The following is a 25071-nucleotide window of genomic DNA, read 5'->3' as shown; positions in this document are numbered from 1 at the left end:
CAACGCTCTGTTGTTTACATTTAACCACACAGAAAAAGGGTAGCGTGTAATGGGATAAGAATTATCGTTATTCTACGCAGTTCTACAAAAAGGGGTTGTATGCTACTCTCGAGTACAAAACTAGCGCCAACTTACCGATTCAGCGCCTCCACCTCGACCATGTGCGGGTCGACGTCGTCCTTGAAGTGCTTCAGCTGTTCGATCTGCTTCTTGACGGCCTCGATGTCCGAGCCGAGCGGGCCAAGCTTCGCGAAGCGGTCCTCCGCCTTGGCCAGGAAGTTCAGCAGGTTCTGGAGCGTTTCGTGGAACTCCATCGCCTTCTCCATGGCGTCGATCAGGTTCTCCTCGCGCTTCGCGTACAGCGCCGTAATGTTGTCCCAGGCGTGGTCCAGATCTTCGATGTGCTTCTTGACCTCGGGCTTGTCCGGCTCGCCGCACAGCGACATCAGGTTGGTTCCGGTGCGGCGAACTTGCTCCACTTCGGGTTTGGTCTGGTCGATCTCCTGGCGGATCTCCTGCAGGGCGACCTGCTGCTTCTGGATGGCTTGCGGTTGAGCAGCCGGCGGTTCCTGTGTTTGCAAGGCTTCTTGCAGCTCCTTCAGCGTTTCCATTACCGCACGCATCTCTTTCCAGAACTTTTCGGCCATCGCAAGGGTGTCCTCCAGGGCAGCGCCTCGTTTGTTCGTGGTCTTTTGCAGTTCGTTCCACAGGTTGTTCAGTTTCTCCAGCTTCTTCTTGATGTCTCGCACGGCCGGATCGGACTGGTTGGTAGCCTTCGAGATTACGTCGGTGGCGGCTCGCTTCACAGCTGCGAATGCCTCGCTACGCTTGTCAATGTCTTCAACCAAGGCGGCGTTGTCATCGAGCTGATCGTGGATCTTTGGCGGATGTGCCGAAATTGGATCGGCTTGGTTAGCCTGATCGGCCGTGTTCTGTAGAGCACGTAGCATACCTTCCAGTTTGTCCGAGAATTGACTAGACTCTTGCAGAGCTTGTTCCAGGGCGTTCTGCCGTTCGCGCAGTTCCGTTCTCAGCGCAGCATATCGAGCATTGTCCGACTCTAGAATTTCGCTGATCTTGGCCGCATCGTCGTCGGCAACCAACGCAATCAGCGCTTCTCCCGTCTTGTTCAGCTTGTCCAGCAGTGGTTTGTGCTCGGAAATGGACTGCGTTAGCCGTTCGTTCTTGTCCTGTTGGATGGCAATCTGGTCCGGTCGCAACGCTGGCATCGCGAGCATAGAGATTTGATGCTCCATGTCGTTCAACCAACCAACGAGACCGCTATGCGAATCGGCAAAGTGTTCCGACAGTGGCAGTGCTTGTTCGAGGATGGCCAATCGGTTGGCGCACAGTCCGGCCACGGTTTCAACAACCTCCTTAAGGTCCTCCAGTTTCTCTCGCAGGGCGATGGTATTCTCGTTTGGTTGCGATTCTCGCAGGACCTTCTTGGCCGAAGAGGTAACGTCACGGACGCGACCCTTCTGGCTGGAGATGTCATCGTTGATCGAGCGGTGTTCCTGCAGCTGGGCTCGTACAAGCTTCGGCGTCATGGCTGGCGAATCAGCGTCCCGCAGGGTGGCATCCATATCACGGAACCATTCCAGCAGCTCGTCAATATCGGCCGTAACTTCGTTGGAACGTTGCTTGCTGAGGTGTAGACGTTCAGCCTTGCGTTGAATCTGCTCGACAATGGCTTCGAAGCGCCGGTTATCACGCGTAACGATGCCTTCGATCGTGGATGCACCTTCTCCAGGTGAAATTTGGCACAGCTGAGGACCGACAGAATTGACAGCCTCCAGAACTGGTCTCATTTCACTCAAATCACCCTCCAGGCGCACAATGTCGACCTCGTTCGAATCTCCAGTTGACAGGGTGGCTTCGGCAGCCTGCATCCAGTCGACCAAGCGGATATGCGACTGATGGAACTGCTGGACAAGTGGCAGAGCGTCTTGTGCGTGCTTCAGCAGATCACCTCCTTGGTGGTCAGTTCTCCGTAGCGACGCGAGCGAGCAGTTTGCAGCGAGTCGTCGGATGAGATGTGCTTCATTTGATCCAGCTTCGACGGTAGACTCTACGTTCGGCGAGCGACTGGCAATGTCTTCGTTCAGCTCAGCACGTCCATCTGTTCCAGCAGCTTCTCGGTGTGCACCGGAATGATACGGAATCGCACGGTTCTCCATGTTCTCCATTCTTGGTAGGTCAGCACCAGGTGACGCAGTCCCTGTCGGGATTCGTTCAATACGGTCCGATGATCGCTAGCTTGCACCAAATCGGTGTAACGATCGTTCTTCACCTTCTCGCTCGAGCAAGTTCCATCAGCTGTCCGGCAATGTCAGCCAGCTCGCTGAAGTCTGTTTCGAGAGGTCGTCGTGAAGACGTTCGTGTTCATTCTCTGCTGAATCTTCTCCTCATCTGTTGGCACAAGTTCCATCGACTTCACGGCACGTTCAGCACCATCCAGCCACTTGGTGAGTGGAACAAGCTGATCCTGGAACTGTTTGGCAACGTGCATGGCTTGTTCGAGATCCAGCGTACGTCGCTGAGCGGATTCCGTCAGTGCGTCAAAGCGTCCCATCAGTTCCTTCAGCTGACGTTCGATAGCTGCCTTCTCGGAGGCATCACAACCGGCGGCCACTTCTTGACCCAGCTGGAACAGCGATGACATCGAGTTCTGACGATCCATCAACATCTTCGTGAGGAATTTCTGCTCCTGCAGTTGAGCCTTAACGACCTTGTAGTCGGCACTTGGTGGCTTCTGGTTGGCGACCATTTCTTCGGTATCCTTGAGCCACTTGGAAAGTCCGTCCAGTGCTTCTTGGAACTTTCCAGACTGCAGAAGGCCAACGTCCAGACGACGATCGCGTTCGTTCATCTTCTCCTTCAGATCATTCCACTTCTCGTTGATCTTCTCCAGGTCCTTCTCCATAACGTGCGTCGGAACGCCTCCCTGGGCCGAACGGACCAAGTCCTGTCCACTGCGGTTCTCGTCAATCTTCTCAACCAATGGTTCAACGTAACGCTGCTTGAAGCGACGGAAGTCGTCCTGCTGGTTGCGAATCTGCTCAAGTTCCGAGCTAACCGGCTTCAGTTTCTTTACCTGATCAGCCACATCGTTCAGATCATCCAGCGTTCCTTGGTGCAGGTCGTAGAACTTCTGCAGCGCCTTCAATGCCTTCTGCAGAGCCTCGTCATGGTCACGGGCACGGTTGTCCAGCTTGCCGAGTTGCTTCCGCAGCGAGGTAATTTGATCACGCGTGACGGCAGTATCCGGTGCAAATCCAGAATCAACCAGTTGTTCTCCAGCGCGTTCAACGCTGGCAACGTGTTCGGCGGTACGATCAATCTTGGTCAGAATCGTAGCCACTTCATCCAACTGGTTCAGTACGGTCTTGATCTCACGTGCCGGCGGTGACAGCGAATCGATTTGACTTTCCAGCTCGTTGAGGTCAAAAGTGCCTTGACGGCGTCGTTGTCGGCGGTGGCAGCGGACTGAAGTTCGCCGCAACGGTCATCAAGAGCGTGCAGGTCTTCGATACGATCGGCGAATCCGTCAACTTCGTTCTTCAGATGATCGGCGTCTCCACCTGCGGCACGTGCCTCAACAGCGATATCTCCGGCCAACTTGCGAGTCGCTTGCAGTGGCTCAGACCAGCCGCATCCTCCTTGATGGCCTTGACACGATCCAAAAGTTTCGGGTCCTTAGCGGCACCTCCCAGCGCGTCATGAGCTGCCAGGCGATCTTCGCAACGGCCAACGGCATGCTCCAAGTCTCGCAGTTCTTCGTTGAAATCTCCCAGTCGCTTGGCACAGGTTTCGAGCGTTTGAGCTCGCGCAATAAGTTCATTGTTCAGGCGCTCCCAGCGGTCCTTCATGTCCTGAAGTTCCGCCTTGATCGGTTCCTTGTCCACATCGCAGGCACCAATGAATGCTTCGCCCAATCCGCGAGTGTTCTCGTACTCTCCCGATCGCTTCCACACATCCGAACGGAACGTTTGCAGTTCCTTCAGCTGTTGATCGAGTTGGGACTTCTTCATAATTCCAGGCTTGAACGAGCTGAGCTTGTCTTCCGCTCCTCGCAGCCACGTCAGGAATGTCTCCGATGCTGCGGAGTGTTTCTTGCAGTGTTCCAGGCAGGTCTGCAGTCGCGAGTGACGATCAACGGCGGTGTTCCGTAGACGTTCCCATTGCTGGGAAATCTTCTCCAAATCTCGCTGTACGGCACGATCTGGGCTTTGTCCGGGCTTGTCTTGAAGTTCACGACCCTTGTTGAGTAGCATGATGACTTCGTGTTCACGGCTCATCACTTCGCGGTAGATTGGCTCGTGGGTATCGATCTGGTGCTGCAGAGTTGGGCGGTGTGCAGACACCAGTAGGCGATCGGTCAGATTACCCAGTTCTCCCGACAGCCAGCCGAGAGTGCGGGCACAAGTTTCAGCGAACTGGCGTCCATCACGCAGGGCAGCATCGGTCTCGGCCTTTCTAAGGTCCAGTTTCTTCTGCAGCGTTTGGTATTGCTTGCCAACGGCGCCCAAACGGGCGTTGACGTCAGCACGCGATGCAGGATCACTCAGCACTCGGCAGAGGGCTTCTCCAGCTGCTTCGGAATCGGCCAACAGAGGACGCTGTCCTTCAAGCTGTCGCTCGAGGTTTTCAATCTTACGCAGCGTCTCCTGGTGATCGCGGTCCGTCGGCAGGCCATCCAGATTATCACTGATGGTCTGAAGAGCTTCACGCAGACGGTTCAAGCCAGCGTCGAATTCCTTCGAAGTGTCGGCGGCTGCTCCCAAGCTTTGGGCGCGTTCGTCGAGTCGTCCGACAAGATCGTCCCATTTCTTCTGTACGTTCTTCAGCTTGGTAGACACGGACTGGCTTTCCGGAGAGGATTCTCGCAGGTATTCCAGAACGGCGTTGCCGACTTCTTGAAGATGGTTCAGCTGTGGTTGTTGTCCACGGAATTCTTCGCGCAGGACTTGCACCTGTTGAACTTGGCTTTGAACCATGCGCGGGTCAGATGAGATCGGTCCGAGTACGGTCAACATACGCTCCTTTGCTCCCAGCCAGGTGTTCAAGTTGTCATGGGTATCGAGGAAGTCACGAAGTTGTTCGGAGAAGTTGATACGATCCTTGCACAGATCGTGCAGGTTCTTCCAGCGGTCAGCCACTGTATCGAGATCCGATCGCAATCGGTCTGCTCCCTGCACGTCTGGCTTGCGTTTCAGCAGATCTTTAACTTGAGCCTTGGTGGAGTCCAGCAGACTCTGCTTCTCGTACATTTCTTCCAAGATCTTACGCGCCTGTTTGTTGCATCGCTCGGCTTCGTCTTTGTTGCTGATGACTTCCTTCGGGACCTGGCGTTGAATCTTGTCCAAGAAGCTAGCCAGCGTCTTGAGACTTTCCTGGTGCTTGCGTACTTCATCCCGCACAGAATCCAGCTCATTCTGCCGATCGTTCAGGCGTGCTCCGACCAAACTGTACCGGTTGTTGATTTCCGTCAGTTGTTGCTGAATCGGGGTCAGATCGGTTAGTTGGAACCCGTCTTGCGACGAGCGCCGGCTACCGAATCCGCTCGATCCACCGGGAGACAGCGGCGACACGGTTGGACTTTGTCCCACCATCAGGCCACCGCTCTTGGTTGGGCTGGGTGATCGCGCCTCTCCCGACATGCGACGCATCGGACTGACGGTAGATCGCTTGATTGGGCTGTAGACTGAGCGCTTGCGAGTTGAGCTATCGGGACGGACGAGGGCATCGTACTGGGCACCAAGATCGTTGACCTTGTCGATCGTCACTCCGTAATCACGGTGCTCTTTGACCAGTGGTTTCACCTCTTCAATCTGGTACTTGATCGCGTCCACATCGACGGCCACCGGGGCCAGGTTGTTGGTTCTGGTTTCGATGCTGGACAGCCACACGAGCACTTGATCCTTGAGGTCTTCGTACGCGTTCAGCTGCTCCGACTTTTGCTTGGCCAGCTTCAGCTTCTCCTCCAGGGTAACGTCCAAGTTCTTCCAGGCGTTCTCCAGTGCCTTGACGCGATCGCGGACAACTCCGGTATCGGTGACGTCACGCTTGGCGATTAGGTCCTTGCCCAGACGTACACAGTTCTCGTACAGTGGACGCAGATGCTCCTTGTTCCGGGTGAGCTCGATCATGCGTTGAGTAAGGGTGTCAGCCGGCAGCGAGGCCAGTTCACGTCCCTCGAGAGCTTCCTGCGCGTTCAGAAGTTCCTGCTCGACGCTGGTGGCATCTTCGTTGAACTTGGTCAGCTGGGCGAGTGTGTCTTCCAGGAATTCACCGCGCTTCAGTGCCTTGTCCAGCAGTTTCTCGAATCGTCCAGTTACGTCACTTAGGTTGGTTTCGATTCGCTTGGCAAGACGGGCATTTGATGCGGTTGCCATCAACTCTTGGGCTGACAGGGTGACGCTCTCCAGACTTGTGCGATGAGATTCCAGATCGTTCAGCAGTCCACGGTGTTCACGGACTTGCTCGTTGAGACGATCCTTGATGAGCGATGCCGGTCGGTTTTGCAGCTTGAACTTGTCCTCCGATTGGTTGATCCATCCGGATAGTCCGTCCAGGGCGTCTTGTACTCCTTGCGATTGGACCAAAGCGGTGTCCAGCAGTTTTGTGCGATCGCCGAGAGCTTCCAGCAGTTGCTTGTACTTGTCTTTGACGTCTTCTACTGGGATTTCCAGGGCAGACACCTCGGATGGACTGAGGCGACCGGCCAGCGACTTGAGAAGAGCGTTGAGCGAGAGCTGTACGTTGTCGATGAGACGTCCCTGGGACAGGAATTCGCTTTGCAGCGCTTTAGTTTGGTTCATCTGGTCCTGTACCGACTGTGGATCAGCTGCGATGGGATCGGATAGTACCGACGAGACACGGATTTGGACGTCACGCAGCCAGGATCGTGCCTTCTCGAGGGCTTCCTGGTAGTCGCGTTGACGACCTCCAAGTCCGGCCAGACGATCCAGCAGGGCGTTCGATCGGCTCATCAGATCCCGATATTGGGCAGTAACGAGTGAAACCTCCTGTCGGATTGGACTGTCCGAGCTGGAGATTTGCTCAATGTGCGGCAGTCGTTCTGGCAGCGTTGTACGGAAATCGTTCAGCACGGTCAGGTAGTCCTTGCACTCGTCCACGAACTTTTGCGCCGACATGGTGATGAACCGCAGGTCGGCTTGGTGAGCGATCACGTCTCCGTGGAACTCCTTCACCGATTCCGACTGGTTGGACAGCTGGTTCAGGTCGGACAGCGTGTTCTCCTTGTCCTCGAGCGTACGTCGAGACGTCTGCAGCCAGCTGGTGAAGGTGTCCAGCTCGGAACGCAGCTTACCCAGCTCATCGCGAGCTCCGCCAAGTCGTCTCAGCAGCTTACCGGTACGGTCCTGCGCCTTGTCGACACGGGCACGCAACTCCCGGCCGGAGCTCTCCAGGCCGGCCACTTCCGGGGCACTCAGCACGTCTCCGCCGGTCAGGACCAGCTGGCGCACCTGCTCCAAGCAGGACGCAACCGGACGTGACTGCGTGTCGATGTCTTCCTTGATTTGCTGTTTTAGGTTAGAAAGGAAGTGATTAGTTTAACAGGTTTGCTTAGGACGGACAGAGCACGTCGTACCTTGAGCGAATTAATTTGATTGCGCAAATCGTCGACGCGTTCCTTGGGTCCACCAACAGAGGCGATGTCCTGCTCGACCTTGGTGATCCATTCGAGCAGCTTGGAAAGGTGGTCCTCGCAAAGGGCGAATTTCTCAACGACCGCTTGCTGTTTCGATAAAAACAATAGGGTGATGGGAAGGAGAGAAGACAGTGAGCATATTTCTTCAAGATTTGAGAGTGATAAAGGACAACATTTGAAAGCAAATTAAATCATATAATACAAAAGGTCTCATCCTGCTTTTCCTGTATTTCAGATGGCGATAAAATGTATTAATGATGATGACACAATAAAAAAACAGAATGCGAAATAAACACCAAAGAACGCAAGGAAAAGTAAACAAAACACTGAAAATAGAAAGCACAACATACTGATAAAAGAAAAACAATAAAACCAACAGGAGCAGCAGAAAACAACAGACGAAAAAGGAGACAACAGTACCACGGGGAGGGGAAGAAAACAATAGCATAACATAAAAAGATAAACACACACGCACACAAAATAAGAGTAACATACACAAAAGAATAAGAAAGAGACGCTGCAATTCTGGAGTTTTTTTTGAAAAGGTCCTATAAACAAATTTTCAAATTTTTGCTTTTTGGGTGTTTTTAGAACCGCCTTGAGTCAGGGGTATTCAAAAACACCCAAAAAGCAAAAAATGAAAATTTTGTTTATAGGACCTTTTCAAAAAAAACTCCAGAATTGGTCCCGAAATGCGGTCGGTGCCGAAACCAATGTGTCTGTCCCTCGGGACACAAAAAAGGCAGGCGAGAGAGACAGAGTGGTAACCAATAGCAACTTATACAATATACACAACAAACACATTCAAGACGCTTATTGAGGGAGTGGTCACGCACACGCAAAACAGTCGAATTCACATTTGGTTGGGTTAAAATTTGTGTGTGTTTGTTTGGGGTTAGTTTTGTGTACTGAGTTTTGTTTTTGTTGTCCGTTCAGTTGGAGGTTAGAAACATGCAGTTGTGTTTTAGTAGTTGTAAATACAAAACAAAAAAGTTAAAATTGCGAATATTTACATTCCTGAAAATTAAACAAAAGTTAACAATAAAACTAAGAAAAACACAAAACAATTAAAAGTTTGAAATAAATAAAGTTTTTGTGAAACACATGCATAAACATTGAGATAGAACAACGTTAAACTTAATTCTAGTCGAGTGTTTACATTTTTTGTTTGTATTGAAGGAAAAAGTATTGGTCGAGTGGTGTTGGCTCTGATAGTGTTTTTGTTGGTGGCGATTGTTAGGTTATGTGATGCACTTACAGCTTTTCGCTGATCATTTTTACTTCACCGACACTCACACAACGCGATTTTTCTTTTTATGGGTGTGAGTGTGTAAACACTGCTTCACATGCTTCATCCTGTATGACGTGGTTGTGTTGGTGGTGGTTGGTTTCACTGTGGTGTATGAATTTGTGACGATTTTTTGTTTCTGTCACGCTTTTCCTCGAAAATTTCTCTAACAAATCGTTCGTTGTCGTAGCATTTTATCATCTTTAAATTTACTCCAATTTATTCGATTGTTGGGCGTTTTTTTTGTGGGTTGTGTGTGCGTGCATTTACAAATGACCCTTTTATCGGAGTGCTGCGTTTGACAGTTGGTCAACATTTGCGTTACCTTATTGATTACTGACATTGAACTGTCATAATTTTTGGCAAATCAACAAAGAGGTAACGCAATGTCAAACTCACTGTCAAAATTGAGCACGTGAAGTACTCCCGACAAAAAGGTCAATAGAAAATGTGACAGTGTGTTGGTATAGTGTTAAGGTTTATTTTTGTAGCAGTATTTTGTAGTAGTGGCGAAAAAAACAGCTTGTTTTCAGCAGTTGTAGTTGTTTTAACCAAAAAGTACATGCACTTGAAGGAGAAACACTGAAAATTGTCGGGCTAAGAAAGAAGCACATAATAGGATATTCTTGAAATGCTAACAGAACCGAGAGCAAATGATGACAGGACGGTGGTGGTGGCGCTTGAAATGATAAGTGATTTTGAAACATGCAAGGCCAAGATCGAACAGTGCCTAGTACGTGGGAGCATTTGAAGTATATGTGGGAAGTTATAAGCATTCAAGTGTTTTGAAGCGGATATTATATATTTTTTTATATTAACTTAAAAAAATGTTGAAATGAATAAAATGTTAGTTTTGAACAGAAACTTTATTAAAATCAATTTTCACTGCGTTTAAAAATGCGAAGTAGGTCTGGTCGCAATTACACTCAAACCCCGGTGGTTTGACACCAACTGTTGTCAAACGAACGGGGTCACTTTTTAGTTTAACACCCCTTTTACACGGAGTCAAACGTTTGTTTTGATAGTGTGCGTGAGCGCCGTGTAAAAAGTGACAGTTTGTCACTTTTTAGTTTGACTTTGACCAACCAACGGGGTACAAACTAAAAAAGTGTCAAACGAAAAAGTTACCAACCACCGGGGGTTGAGTGTGTCACTTAAGTATTACGTATGTGAAGTAACTTAGCTTCAATTTAAAAAGACTCCGACATTTTTGAATCAAATTTTCTATGATCGAGGAAGCCATTTTACATTATTATTCTTACAATTTTCACACAATATTGACAACTTTCAAAAAAACAATCTCATGAAAACATCAGAAATGTCTTTAGAAGGAATTTCTGATAGATTTAGTGATTGAAAAAAAAACCTAATCATATTTTTTATTAAATGAATTAATGTTTTTGAGCCTTGATTTTTTTTAATGTAACAGAAACTTCCGGAAAAATACCAACATAAACCGATCAAATCTCATTTTTCTCAAAATTAATTCTTAGTAACCAGTTTCTGTTCAACTAAACTTTAAAAAAAATTGCACAGCTTTTCGTAAAAAAAATCTGCTATTTTGTCATAGACACCAAATCGGTCAGAAAATCTCAAGTTAAAAATATTGTTTATTTATATAAGCATTTCTAATGGAAATGTGTGAAGACTATGTACAAACCAATCATTTTTTATATTATTGGATAAAAGTCAACAAAAGTCGATTTGCGAAACTAGAGAATTAATAATTAACAAATATTGTTCTTCTAGAGCAGCGATTCTCAACCTTCTTCTAGGCTGGTACCCCCTGCTATGTAAATCAAGTAGGCTCGGTACCCCCGTTGAGAATCGCTGTTCTAGAGCAAAGAAATGCTTGAGAATTTGGTTTGTGGATATTGTACAGATGATTCGAGTATTGATTTACTTTTTATACATATTTTTTGATTATGTTCTTGTAAAGCAAGGTTGCCAATTATTAAAATAAAAATGATGAAAATATATTTTATTTATCAATGTTGTTTAACTTTGATAAGGATTCAATTTACAGTTAGTCACGTCCACATTAATATTTTTTTAAACTGTTAGAAACTTTTTATAAATTTACATTCAAAGTATACAGCCAAGAGTAAATGGTCATGAATTCGTTTTGAGGATAATGTTGACACGGAGAGCATAATGCTCTCGAATGACCGATGCCGAAGTTTCAACTGATCCATTACCCAATTTAATCCTGATTGAGTTGTGTTTATTGGCCGAAACTGTAAATGCACGTGCTAGTCAGCTCAAAGGTTTCGTGATCGATTCTCGTTATCGAATTTTTTTTTGCATGCGTTCTATCGTCTCGAGATTTGAGGGATTTTTCCTTTCGATTGAATGATTTATTCTTTTTCGAGAAATGTCCGTACCTGACTGAAAAAAGATAGCTTTACATTTTAAAACTGTTCAGAAACGCAAGAATGATGTGCAAGAAAAGTTAGTGCATTTTGTGGAAAAAGAAATGTGTATTTATAGTCGTGCAAAGTTTGCAGAAAAAAGCAGATGTACAAACAGAGAGTAAAACCGCCAACAATCATCAAATCACTTGAATGTTTATTCCGTTTTCATGATCGCACGTACGTCACTTTTCTATTTCGATAGTACTCGATTTTTGGCTCGATCTTTTTCTTCTAAATCTTAAAATGAAATGACTTAAATGACTTAAAAAACTGAAATGACGATGAATTTTGATGACCCGCGCACAAATGAAATCAATGGGACACGATTTCCAGAAGGAAAAAAGAAAATCACAGAGTTGAAGCCGAGCTGCGTTTTAGATTTTTGTTAGGCCAGAAGTTGTTTTGTGGGTCGAAATTTGGAAAATGCTTTCTGTGATTATGTCGTCGCAGGTTCCTTTTTCCTCCACTAGAGGGTGGTTGGTGATTTGGTTGGTTAACAGCGAGGTCATTCTAGGTAATGGCGTTGAGTTGAGAGAGGGTTGATGAGTTTTAGGCCTTGACATTCTCTGATGGCGAAACAACGAAACTTATGTAAATAAAAAAGGGGTAAAAACAGATAAGAGTGTGAAGGAACACAACAAAATCTGGTCGCGTTTTTTGGGGGATTGCTGGCGTACAGTGCAATACCACTTACCCGTTGTTCCGCTAGCATGAGATATCCACGGTCACGTGCTTTCGTAAGGTCAATCTTAGCGTGTTCACCTTCGACATTGTAAAGTCCACTGACCGAGTCTATGAGCCCGTTGCCGACGGCGGTTGACAACGGGACGATTTCACTATTGTTACCGAGATCGCGCACCATTGTTGTTGTTGGGTCGATAAGGCCCGACCGGATGCCTTCGTCAAGGGTCTTGTATTGGTTAGGGTGGAACGGGTCCTCGAAGAGGCCCCGCTCGGGGTTGTACAAGTGATAGTCTAGCGTCTCCAGGAGACAGATTGCCCGCTTCGGGGTCACGAGCAGACCGGAGTCTACCGCGGCTTGCAGCGTCGTCAGCTTGGACGTGTTGGTGTCGAGTACATTCGACTTGTCGGCATCGATTAGTCCCTTGCGGAACGCTTCCGGCAGTGGGAGCAACTTCTTCTTGGCTCCGTCCTTCAACAGGACCGACTCCGGGTCGATGTAACCCTGGCCGATCGCATCCTTCAGGTTCAACAGTTCTACCACATCGCTTGCATCGGTTGCACCACCACCAATCGTCGATGATTTGTACACGAATTTCCCGGTCGACACGTCCAGTAGACCGGATTCAACCGCTTGGTCGAAGCTCAGTGGCTCCCGTACGTACACGACTTGATTCCCGTCAAACACGAAGAACGACTGCTTCGGATCTACGGTGGCCCGGCTTTCCTCACTGATCAACCCTTCCTGAAGCGCTACCTTCAACGGTACAAATACCCTACGTTCCGGATGCTTCAACACAGACCTATCCAACGACAACGTATCGTACTTAAGTGCATCTCTCAAACTCATCTCCTTCGGTCCCTTTCCTATCGGTGAAACCCCCAACAAATTGTCCATACTCTGTCGCTTCTCCAAAATCTTACCCGTGATTGGCTTCTGAACCGTCACCAACAAACCCTTATTGAACGCCACGTCAAAGTTGTGCGATCTATTCGACTTCCTGTCCAAAACCTTCCCTTCTCTACGTCAATGTCCTGCTCCGCAATCGCCGCCCTCAACGGCTTGTCCTGTCCCGTCACTGCGTCCTTGTAAACCGTCGTTTCAAAGTCCAACAGTCCACTGTCGAGTGCTTCCTGCAAGCTCAAACGATCCCCAGATGTGGGCTCAACAAACGTACCCTCATCCTGTCGATACAATTGCAACTTGATCGCCTTCTCGATCGACAGCAGCTTCTGATTGGTCACAATCAAACCCTTCCTCCGAGCTTCCTGGAGATCAATCTTATTTCCCTTCGGAAGCACATACCTTCCCTCCACTGGGTCAATAATTTTCGCCTCAATCGCTTCCGGAAGTCTCACGTACTTCCCGGTAACCGTATTCTTCACGATCGAGGACTCCCCACTAACAATATCCTCGACGCAAGCTTCCTCCAGCGTAATCTTACGATTCGTGATCGGATGCAAAATCTTCCCACTCTTCGTATCGTAGAAGCCCATTGCAAGCGTTTCATAAAGTCCAAACCCGGCGCTCTCAATGTCCACAATCAGTCCCAAATTGAGCGCTTCACTAAGCGGAATAAACACCTCACTCCCCGGTTCCTTAAACACTCCCTCCCTCCGATCGATCAACTTCGCCCGGCAAGTCTCAAACAAATTCAACATAACCTCATCGCGCTCGTTAAAGTAGCACGGAAGCTGCGGATTGATCACAAACTTGCGCGTAGCTTCGTGCAGCGTGATCTTGCGACCCGAGCTCGGATCCACGATCTTGCCACTCTTGTCCTCGTAGATACCCTGGTGGATTGCGCGCTGCAAGCTGATCGGGGCGTTTTTGTCGTACAACAACCCAATGTCGAACGCGTGCTTCAGCGTGATCTTGTCGTTACCATGTTTAACGTTCGAGTTCTGACCATTGATCAGGTCTGTTTCGATCGCGTCAACCAGATCGAGGTTCTTGTAGTACCCGGTGACCGGATCCTTGATCTGAACGGAATGCGGATCGATCATCTTCTCGGCGATCGCTTGAGCCAGCGTTAGCTTCTTGCCGTTCTTGGGGTCCATAAACAGACCACTACTTTCACGGTAGATGCCCTTCAGAACCGCTTCGCTCAAGCTGATCGGCTTCCTAACCTCCACCAGCAGTCCCCGATCGAACGCTTCCCTAAAGTCGATCTTGTTACCCACTTCATCAACCAACGTTCCCCGCTTAACATCCACCGTACCGTTCTCAACTGCAAGTTCAAACGGCAAAATCTTCCCGGCTACGTTCACGATCGTCGATTCCGGATCAAGCATTCCACGACGAATCGCACGTTCCGTGGACATCTTTTCCGGCGTTGTCGTACTGCTAAACTGACCCGACTTGGGATCGTACAACCCGCGGAAAACGGCGTCCGGAAGACTGCATCGTCGCTTCGCAACCACGATTATGCCACGCTCCAAGGCGTCCAGCATTCCCATACTAAGTCCAGATCCGGAATCTACAACAGTTCCCGAAACGGGATCAACCAGACCTTCCTTGATGGCGTCGGCCAAGCTGGCCACGCCCCGATTCTTAGGATCGCGCACAATCAGATCAGACGTTGAAATGTCCTGATTGGCGATCGCTTGCTCCAACGTAACCCCTGGAGCACCCTCGATATGCAACAGACCACTGGATTGATCGTAGAAACCTCGCACCAGCGCGTCCGTCAACGAAATCGGCTTCTTGTTGCTAAGAATGTACCCCTTCTGGTAGGCACGATCGAGCGTCAGTTCGGGTCGCGTCAACACACCCCGAACATCATCCACCAGACCCTTCTCAATAGCATCCGCGCACTTCATAACCTCATTCTTGCGCTCATCCCGAATCAGAACGCTGTCAATCTCGATCAACCGTGCCTGAACCGCATCCTTCAGGATGCTCTCTTCACCGTTGCCGGGGTTCAAGATCTTACCCGACTTTGGATTGTAAAACTCTTTGTTCAGTACATCGATCAAGCTGTGCGTAACCTGCTTGGTGTCCATCATCTTCTTCTCGAGAGCAACGTCCAACGAGACCAGCTCATCCGTGCTGGTATCCTTCAACTTGCCGGACTCCGTATCGATCAGCTTCTGGTCGATAGCAGCCTGCAGTGGAACCAGCACGTTTTCGCGAGTATCCTTAATGTTGGAGATCTTCGGATCGACGATACCCTTGTCAACGGACTGCTGCACGTCAACCATTTCTTCGGTGATCGTGTCGAGGATCAGCCCAGACTCGGGATTGTACAGACCCTTGCGAACCGCTGCTTCAAGCGAGATTGGCTTGCGCTTGCCGGCCAGCATGTAACCCCGGTTGTACGCCTCGTTAAGATCGATCTCCTCTTGCGTTTCTCGGTTGTAAATAACGCCAAGTTTAAGATCGATCACTCCTCGCTCAATGGCGACCTGGAGAGGTACAATTTCACCGTCGGTTGGATCACGCACGGATACGGAGTCGTTGTCGATAAAGCCAGCTCGAAGAGCTTCGGCAATCGGAACGCTCACTTGGTTCTGCAGAACTTCTCCCGTTTGCGGGTTGAATTGTCCAGCGTCCAACACTTCGGTCAGCGTAGGTGACTGGTCGAGGTTTTCACTCGAAGGTTCGCGCTGGATGATCCAAGCTCGTTTACAACACTCAACAAACTTGACCTTCTTGCCGGTCTTGTTGTCCAGCATGTGACCCGTATGTTTGTCGATCAGATGTTTCTGCAAAGCGACATCCAACGGTTCGTACTTGTCCCGTCCGAGATCCTTCACGAATACAGTGCTAGGATCGATCAAACCAGTGCTGCACAACAAGTCACGGAAAGAAATGCGCTCACCGCTTGGCGATGTGAAGCTACCCGATTCCGGATCGAAAAGTCCCAAATCAATTAGCTTCTGCTTGGTCAGCGTTTCATCAATAACCAAAGCATCGGTTTCACCCTCAACAAACGATACCAACTCCTTACTCAGTACATCAACAATGTCGTAAATCCGTACGTTACGATTGTTCAAACCCTCGTCCACCGTGTACGGCATCTCTTTGTCATCCACCAGTACCTTGCACTGCTTGGGCAGAATCTTACCCTGCGAGATGGCTTCGCCCAAGGGCATCCGCTCGTACTGTACATCCGTCGGTCCCTGACTTTCCTCAATATCAAACGTAACGTGCTTCTCCGGAGTTCGCAGCTTACCATCGTCTTCCCGATCAAGAATCTCGCCGATGGTCTGCTCGAGCTCCTTGAACTCACGCCGTCCGTCTCCGGGAGACGCAGCGACCTGGTGCGGGGGGGCATCTTCAGTGGAATGATCTTTCTTAAGTGCGTCTACAACGGCTTTGCCGGCGAGGATCGGAGCGCCAACGACTGCCATCAGGCCAAGTTTGGCAGCGTCCAGGATCTTCTTGCCGGTTTCGTTGGACGAAGATTCTTTGCCTGTCGATTCGAGTTGCGTTGGTCGTTCAGCGGTACCGGAGGTAGCCGGAACGGCAACTTGATCGAAATGGTGATCTTGCGCCTTTTGAGTTTCTGTGGGTAAAATAGCTTGCTTTTGAAGATCTGAAGATGAAGTAAGGTCTTCAACCTTCTGTACTTGATAAGGTGTAGCTTTTTCAAGATCTTGAGCAGTACTGTGCTGGTCATCGGATTTGGCAGGTTCTTTGTTCTTAGGTTGTTCAACATTATCTGTGGTTGCCGGATCAGAAACTGGATCGACTTTTTTATGTTGAGTTTCTGAAGTAAGATCTGCAACCTTCTGTACTTGACCGGGTTGTGGTTCAGCAACCTTGAGGGTTGCATTGTTCTCATGATCTTGAGCTGTACTGTGCTGATCATCTGGCTTGACAAGTTCATTGTCCTTCGGTTGGGTAGATTGTTCAACAGTATCTGAGGTGACCGAATCGGAAATCGGATCGACTTGTCGATCGTGAGTTTCTGTAGTGTCGTCTTCAAACTTCTGTGCTTGATCAGGTCTTGTTTCAGTAACCTCGTGGGTTTTTTCCACAAGATCCTTTTGATTGGGATCAGCAATTTTCTGGTCATTAGATTGAATAGGCTCATTATCCACAGCATCCGCTACCTTAGTTACTTCAAGTTCAGCCTTGTTGTCAACAACTTGAGCAACTTCGGGAGTTCCTGAAATTGGTTCTTGCTTGATTACTTGCTGTTTCTCCACGACCTTCTCATCGATTGCTGTAGGTTCTGAAGCAGCAACGACTTGATCGGGCTTGTCTTTTGTCGCAACTGAATTGTCTTCCTGTTTCAAGGGTTTCGATTCTTCAATACCCTTGCCAATAGGTTTACTCTGATCTGCATATGGATCTGTTCTTGATTGCGTCACTGAATGATTTGAATCTTCCACTGGTTCTTGTGTAGATGATCCGTCTTTCTTCAGCGCGTCAACTACGGCTTTGCCGGCAAGAATTGGAGCGCCAACGACTGCCATCAGGCCAAGCTTGGCAGCGTCCAGAATCTTCTTGCCGGTGTCGTTGCCGTTGTCAGTATCTTGTGCAGAACTTTTTACTGAATTGTCTTCTGGTTTTTGTGAAGTTGACTTCTTTAGATTTGATGGATCTTCGTCAATGTCTTTCTTTGAATCTGTCACTGGAAGTTTGTGTTCCGAAGCAACAGCTGGAATGGTTGGCTTGTCATTTGTATTGTCCTTGCTTGTTTCAATTTGTGGTTGATCTTGTTTAGAAATCGATTCCATGTCTTCAAGTTTGCTCTCTGAGACAGTACTTGATGTTTCCACCGAAATAACCTGAGTCGATTCAACGGACACTGTCTTGGTGATTTCTACAGATTCTTGATAGGATGGTAATGCTGTCGTTGCTCGATCTTCTTCAACCTTCTGCTTACCATCACTGGGTTTAGCAGGTTCTTCTGAAGCTTCCCTTACTAGTTTACTGCTAACGTCAATCTCTTTGTCAGAATCTTTGTCTGTTGGTTGGGACTGTGAATCAACGTTGAATTCATCAATCTCTTCAAATTCTTGCATTGGTTCCGCAGGAAGATCCGTCGACTGTATGACTTCAGCATCTTCCGTTGGTTCCACTGAGTGATCTTTTGGTTTGCCAACTTCAGACTCATCCTTGGATTCCGTTGGAAGAACTGCCGAAGGTTCTGAAGATTTAACACCTTCAGATTCCTTCTTTGGTTCCGTTGGAAGTATTCCAGCCCCTTCCTTCGGTTCCGTTGGAAGGTCTGTCGATTCGATAACTGTTTGGCTTGTCACAGGTTCTTTTGTTTGTTCAACAGGTTTCGTAGCAATTGGTTCTTGTGGCTTATTTTGAGAAGTCTTGGTCAACTCTTCAGGCTGTACCTCAACCTCAATGGTTTTGGTAACAATCTGTATGGTGGCAGAGTTTGAACTTTCAGTGGGGATTGTTGCTGACGAAGACACTTGAACTCCAGCTGGAGTAATTTCTTCCATCGTCTTCGTCATCACTTGAACCGTTGACGAGCTGGCATACTTGCTTGTGGACTCTACAACCGATCCACCGGAATGCGTTACAACAGTTTCCGACTGCTCGCTTTCCTTCTTTTCAAACAGTTTCTTGACGCCACTTGCGATGGCCATTCCCCCTAAAACTGGAGCTCCGACAACTGCCATTAGGCCAAGTTTTGCGGCGTCCTTGATATTTTCCCCAAGTTTACTCTCCCCTTAGGGTCCGAACTCGACCCAACCTGACTAATTGGTATAGTCCGTTCAACGCTCGACGACTTAGGCCCCGTGATCTGAATGGTCGAGATAACTTTGTGCGTCATTTCCGGCGATCGATTCAGCGCTTCGTCGCTAGCATTCCTCGTGGCGATGAAGCCGCGATCAACGGCGTCCGAAATGGACATTACATCGCCACTGGTTGGGTGCGTGAAGGTACCCTTGCTAACGTTCAGCAGACCCCGCTGTAGCGCGTCGGTAAAGTTAATGTTGACCTCCTCGGTGAGCACCTGCCGCTCGGAGTCAACCGCGTCGGAGAGGATGCCCTTTTGGCGGGCTTCGTCCACAGACATGATCGCACCCGTGTTGGTGTCCTGCACCTCGGTAGTGGAGATCATCGCGAAGCCGGATTGGATTTCGACGGTTTTGGTCGTGATCGTGTGGTAGGATGAGACCGACTCGGTAACGGACATGACCGCCTTGTTGGCTTGCATACCTTGGACGAGTTCTGGTAGAGGTTTCACTTCAAGAAGACCGGTCTCGATGGCTTCTTGGAGGGGGATCTCTTCGGAAGTTCTAGGGTTCTTGTACGATTCATTGGCAGTGATGATCAGTTTGCGATCTAGAGCATCGTTTATTTGGACTGCGTCTATGTTTGGCGTGTACGGAATAGCCATGACGAAGTCATTCTTGATGGCGCTGTTGACGTCCATCGGCTGCTTCGTAATCGGATGGGTAATTTGCTTGCGATCAGTGTCGAGCAAGTTTCGCTTGACGATCACTGGAATGGTCATTCCAACGGGTGGAATTTTCGGGGAATAGTTTGGAGCTACGAATACATTACCCTTGATCGCGTCAAACAATTTAACCCCGTTGATCGTGTTGTTGTCATCGTCCATAAAACCAGCCTCGATCGCTTGCTCCAAGGTTTGTTTCTTACCCTCAACCGTAACTTCCGTCAGAGGATCAACGATCTCGCAAATCAGCGCTTCCCGCAGGGATAGCATCGTACCCGATTCCGGGTGAAAAATCTTAGAATCCGCCGCATTCAGCAGTCCCTGAGACTTCAACTCGGGAACCGCCAACGACTTTGCTAACGGAATGAACAGATTGTTCGTTCCGTGACGATCGAGAATTCCGCGTCGGATCGCTTCGTTGACCGTCAGCGTGTGACCCCGTTGTGGATCGACAATCTTTCCGCGATTACCGTCCAACCGACCTGCCGCGATCACCCGCTCGAGCGAAGCGTTGTTCCCTTCGAAAAGTTTGGGATCTTCAAGCGCGTTGGCAGTTTCCTGGTCAATGATGCCCTTCTCGGCGGCGTCCTTCGGGCGCAGAACACACTTTCGCATGCGTTGCAGCATAAACGGGGCGCGATCACCGCTTACGGTGATCGTTACCAAACCTCAGAAGAGCGTCGACTATCGACGCTGAGTTTCTTTTGAAGAGCGGCCCGTTCGGGACTCGGTAGCTGACTCTTGGTGATCAACCCTCGCTCGTACGCGAGTTCAATTGGGATCTGCTCGCCCGTTTTCGGGTCGGTCATAGTTTTGAGCAGTTCAAAGGCGCCTGCGGCGGCCACCAGAGGGGCGCCACAAACAACCAGAGCACCGATGCGAGCAGCCTCGATCAGGCTGATCGACTTCCCTGAGTTGGTTTTGATTTCACCCGAGCTGGGATCGAGAATGCCTCGGCTGAGAGCTTCCGCGATCGTGATCGGTGCGTTTGTATCGGGGTCGGTGATCTTCACCAGGTTTGAGTCGAGCTTACCGCTTGCGACCGCGTTGACAATGCTGTCCGACTTGCCGCTGTCGGTGAAGATGACGAGCGCCGTTGAGGGGTCGTAGATGATCCCCGGGGCGAGTTGCAGGGGTTCCGGGCTGAGTAGCTCGGGTACCTTTGTGCTTGCAACGAAAATGGGGTGGTCGTTGCCGGAGCGGATTTCGAGGAGGTCTGGCTGACCTGCGATTTTTGTGATTTGAAGGTTACGAGTCGCTGTGGAAGTGGGGATCTCTTCGGACGAGTGTTCAAAGATGATCAACTCGCGATCGATCGCTTCTTTCATGGGGATTTTCTTGGTTTTGTTTTGCGCGTATTGACCGGTAGCGTCGAGGATCTTCTTCTCGAGCGCTCGATCGAGCGTTACGCGGCGTTGGCGGTTCTTGGGATCCGCTACGAACGCCGAATGGGGGTTGATAATTTTGAACTTGATGCACTCTTCGAAGCTGACGATGCGATCGGTGCCGGGGACGATGAACGTTCCGGACACCGGGTCGAACAGTCGCTTTTCGATGGCATCAGAGAGGAGCCACCCGTTGGGTGGAAGTTCATGGGAGGAGGTGTCGCGTTCCCGTTCGAGGAACTCTGTGGTGATGTTGACACTCTTGGAGTTGCTCGTCCGGGTGACGCGCGTTTCAAACTCCAGTGGAATGGACGAAGGTTTGCTAGGAACGTTGCTACCCGAGTCCTGCGGCACGGCTTCCGTGTCGGGCAGGATAAGGCCATGGTTTAAAGCTTGCTGTATGGAGTACACGTTGCCGGTGGCCGGATCGCGATACGTTCGAGTGTTCTCGTCGATCAGGCCACGGCGAACGGCCTCCGTGAAGGAGAGCAGCACGTCCGGTTGGGACTCGATCTGCTCGCCGGTGTGCGTGATCGTTACGTACCGTTTGATGGTTTTGACGACGGTTTCCGTGGTCAGGGTTATATTGAGGAGACTAATCAGCAGTAAGGCCCCTTCCGGTGTGATGAACTTGTGTTCGATTGCAGGTTCGAGATGAATCACTTTGCCGGTTCCGTGTTCTAGGAGGAACCCGGTTTTGGTGTCGATCAGTTCGTGGTAGACAAGATCGAGTAGGGTCAGTTCATGTCCGCCTTCGGCAAAGACGCCGACATTGCGGTTGAGCATTTCGTACACTTCTGGACGGATTAGGCCCTGAGCAACGGCGTCGTTCAGTTCGATTAGAGTTCCCTTGCCCACGTCAAGCTGGAAGCGGCCGTCCTTTTTGCGGACCACGTTCTTCGCGAGTGCCGTGTTGAGCGAGACAAACTCCTCGGAATGTGGATCTTTGAAACCGAAAATGTTAAAGATGGACTTGATCGACACGGACGAAATGAGTCCGCGATCGACCGCCTCCGTAATGGTCATCAGTTCTTTCGTCTCGTAATGTCGGTATCGGTTCTCGAACGGGAGAATGATCTCCTGCTCGAGGGCTTCTTTCAACGTTAACAGTTCTCCCTTGGTTTTGTACACACACTTAATGCTATCGCTATCTAACACTCCTAAACTAATAGCACCTGGAATATTAACCCGCTCACGTCTCGTAGGAGACGCGATCTTCTCCGCCTTATCCAACAAAGCTAAATCACAAACGTCTTTCAGTGTCATTGGCTTGCAGATAAGCTGCCTGTTTCGGGCCTCGGCGAAGGTGAGCTTTTCCTTCGTGGCCGGATTCATGTAACGGCCCGTTTTCGCGTTCAAAATGCCCTGCTCGAGGGCCTGGGCGACCGTGATCTTGGTGTCGCTCTTCGTGTCCACAATCTCCCTCACATTCGAATAAACTAAACTCTTCGCGATGGCTGAATCCAGTCGGAACGTATCGCCGGTGTTACGATCAATGACCCAACCACCATTGTCCACCAGGCCCTGGCCGATCGAGTCGGACAGGGAGAGCGTGTGCGGTGCGATCTTGATCGTCTCATTGCGTATCAAGTACCCGTACTCGTAGGCGTCGGCTAGCGTGATTAGGTCACCGGTTTCGGTCCGGAAAAGCCCCGCGCTGGCATCGACCAGGCCCTGCTTAATGGCATCGACAATACTTTTTGCTTCACTTGGATTAAACTTTACAGTAGAAGGTGTGGAGGAGGAGGTGCGCTTCACAACAGACGGTGACGGCTGCTGATCGTGGCCGCCGGTCGTTACCTTGATTCGCTTCTCCGTACTATCGTAGCCGTTCTCCGCCTCGAGGATTTCCTTCTGTATTACCTCCAGCAGGCTCATCGCCCGCCCATCCCGGTCCAGCACCGCGTCCGGTCGCAGCAAACTCTCCACCAAATCCGCATCAATCAGTTTCCTCCTGACCGCCTCCTCCAAACTCAACCGCTCGCCGTTCGCCACATTCAACTGGCCCGTCCGCACATCCAAGATCCTCATCCGAATCGCTTCCCCGACCGTCAACACGCGCCCACTCACCGGATCCACGATCCCGGGCATGTTCAGAATATCTCCGTCTTCGCCGCCGCCGCCATTGTTTGTGCCGACCGCCTCGTTGTTGCGCGAAATGCGTTTCAAGCTGCGAATCTCCGTAAACTGTACCGACGACGCTCCGCCGGGTGCAGCACCGTTCGGGTGCTGGTGCACATCCGACTGCTGCATGTCCACGCGCGTCACTTTCTTCGTGGGCGAGCCCTCGCGCGAGTCCGTCGCGTCGTAGATCAGCTTGTTGTTGGAAATCTTGGTTATTCTGGGGGTGGGGAGAAAATTTGGGGGAAAAATTTAGTATAGCTTTGGTACTCAAAAGATCAATATCAAGTCTTGGGAGTTCGCGGGGTCCTTCTGGACATTCGTTGGCTTTGCGACATCGACATCGTTTTGAGTATAAGCTTGAAATCGTCACAAACCCAATGAATGTCCAAATAGACCCCACAAACCTCCAAAACTTCATATTGATCACCTAAACCGGTCCCTTTCGGGATCAACCAATTTGCTACTCACTGCGTTGCCGTGTACGTGCTCGTGTAGACGTCTTCCGTGACTTCGTGGAAGCTACCGTCCGCCAGGGTGCCGAGGTCCGCCGAACCGTTGTTGTTGTCCGGACGGCCCAGATTGAACTCCATCCGATAGGTGCGCAGCGGCTTCTGGAGACTCTCGGCGAAGCGCTGTGGTTAGTGTGCGTGATCAGAAGAAATTTGGAGAAAGAAACAGACAGACAGGTTAATATTAGACATCGCTCTTTCTTGCTTTAGTTTTCGGGGGTGGTCCATAAACATGGTTGATTTATGGCGAAATTACCCTGAACTCGTAGGAAAAATCATATTCATAAACGTGTTCCTCCTCGGTGGCCATGGCGGGGATCGCCGTGGCTGCGGCGTTCTGCCGGCGGTTACCCCGCCGCAGTTTGCGCTTCTGGGACATTTCTCCGTTCCGTGTGAATCACTTAATTTATGATCCCCGTTGAGACGTTAAGGTGTGCGCGCGAGCGAAAATATTCACGCTGGACTCATTTACAGTTGGAGGGCGCGTGCAGAAAAAGGGAAAGTTTTTCTCCCCCTAGTTGCGATGGGTTTTCCCACGGTGGCGACCTTGGAACCTTGTTCTATACGTGAAAGTGCAGGTTGGTTTGCGAGAAAGTTAGAAAAAAGGCTCCGTCTGGAATGGGCCTGCGAACAGATGGCAATCTATAGACTAGAGTTGCATGTCGAGCGCCCATTACGACCGAGGTAGAGGAATTCAGTGTGTCTGTGTATGCGAGGTGGCATCACAATTAAGATCAATTAATTCATTTGTTTCGAGGGGGAATTCCATGAGTTCCATCTGTTTCAATTTTCTGTTATTCAATCATTTTCGATTAGGTGGATTTGGAAGGATGAGGACAAATGGAAAAGTACCAAGCGTCTCCATTGAAATCTCAAAAGAGTAAATTTTTCAACTTTTCAAAGCTTTTGATGAAGCTTTAGTGGCTATTTCAGTTTGAGCAAAAAACACATGATTTGCATCCTTGAAAAACGTAAAAAATCAAAACATAATCTTACACAAAGTCATGCCCATGCTTTGACATTTGCAGCGCTGCTAGTTGCATGGTAAATATAAATAAAGTGCTGCCAGTTTGATCATTTTGATATAACTTATTCTTATTCAAAACAATTAGGGGAAATACATCAAATCGTAGGCATTTTATTCTTAACAACTTTCACAGAATTTTTAATACCAAAATTAGTGTTGACAAATATGAAGATTTTCTTTTGATGATTTCTCATTACGTTTTTTTATTTTGTTTTTTTAATTTTTAAAAGGGTTTTTGGATTTTTTTTAACACAGTGTTAAAGTGGTATTTAACCGAAAACAGGTTGGCTGAGGTACGTTGTGTGTTGTGTGTATGGAAAAACTATAATTTCATAATACGATTATTTTTTTCTTAAAGGTGCAGAGCAGACGAAGAAGTTGTTGTTTTCTTAATCCAAAATTGTCAAACTTGCGGACCCAATCCTGCAATAATCCGATTGTAAAAATAGTCAAATTTAGTTGAATACTATTTTGTATGCAGTACTTCAGGGGATGAATAAAAAAATATATCAATAGTTCCCGTAGCTTTGAAGATACTAATATGTCTGTAATAAAAATCTAGGTGCAAAAACTCTGGTTGATGTGC

At 49.2% G+C, this 25071-nt stretch overlaps 1 protein-coding gene across 1 annotated transcript in view; it reads right to left on the bottom strand.

The window, feature by feature from the left end:
- Positions 1–25071, bottom strand: part of LOC6034268 (microtubule-actin cross-linking factor 1, isoforms 1/2/3/5) — a 104262-nt gene that overhangs the window by 30757 nt on the left and 48434 nt on the right. The window contains 15 exon segments of the mRNA XM_038257215.1: positions 136–1981; positions 1984–2048; positions 2050–2116; positions 2119–2304; positions 2307–2360; positions 2363–2389; positions 2392–3450; positions 3453–3650; positions 3653–7550; positions 7619–7765; positions 12075–13072; positions 13075–18712; positions 18715–20103; positions 20106–23166; positions 23418–23581. Of these exon segments, the coding sequence (XP_038113143.1) occupies positions 136–1981; positions 1984–2048; positions 2050–2116; positions 2119–2304; positions 2307–2360; positions 2363–2389; positions 2392–3450; positions 3453–3650; positions 3653–7550; positions 7619–7765; positions 12075–13072; positions 13075–18712; positions 18715–20103; positions 20106–23166; positions 23418–23581 (18797 nt within the window).

Source organism: Culex quinquefasciatus, chromosome 2, assembly GCF_015732765.1.
Source record: "Culex quinquefasciatus strain JHB chromosome 2, VPISU_Cqui_1.0_pri_paternal, whole genome shotgun sequence".
In the NCBI taxonomy this organism is placed as follows: domain Eukaryota; kingdom Metazoa; phylum Arthropoda; class Insecta; order Diptera; family Culicidae; genus Culex; species Culex quinquefasciatus.
This window is presented reverse-complemented; position numbering and strand designations above follow the sequence as displayed.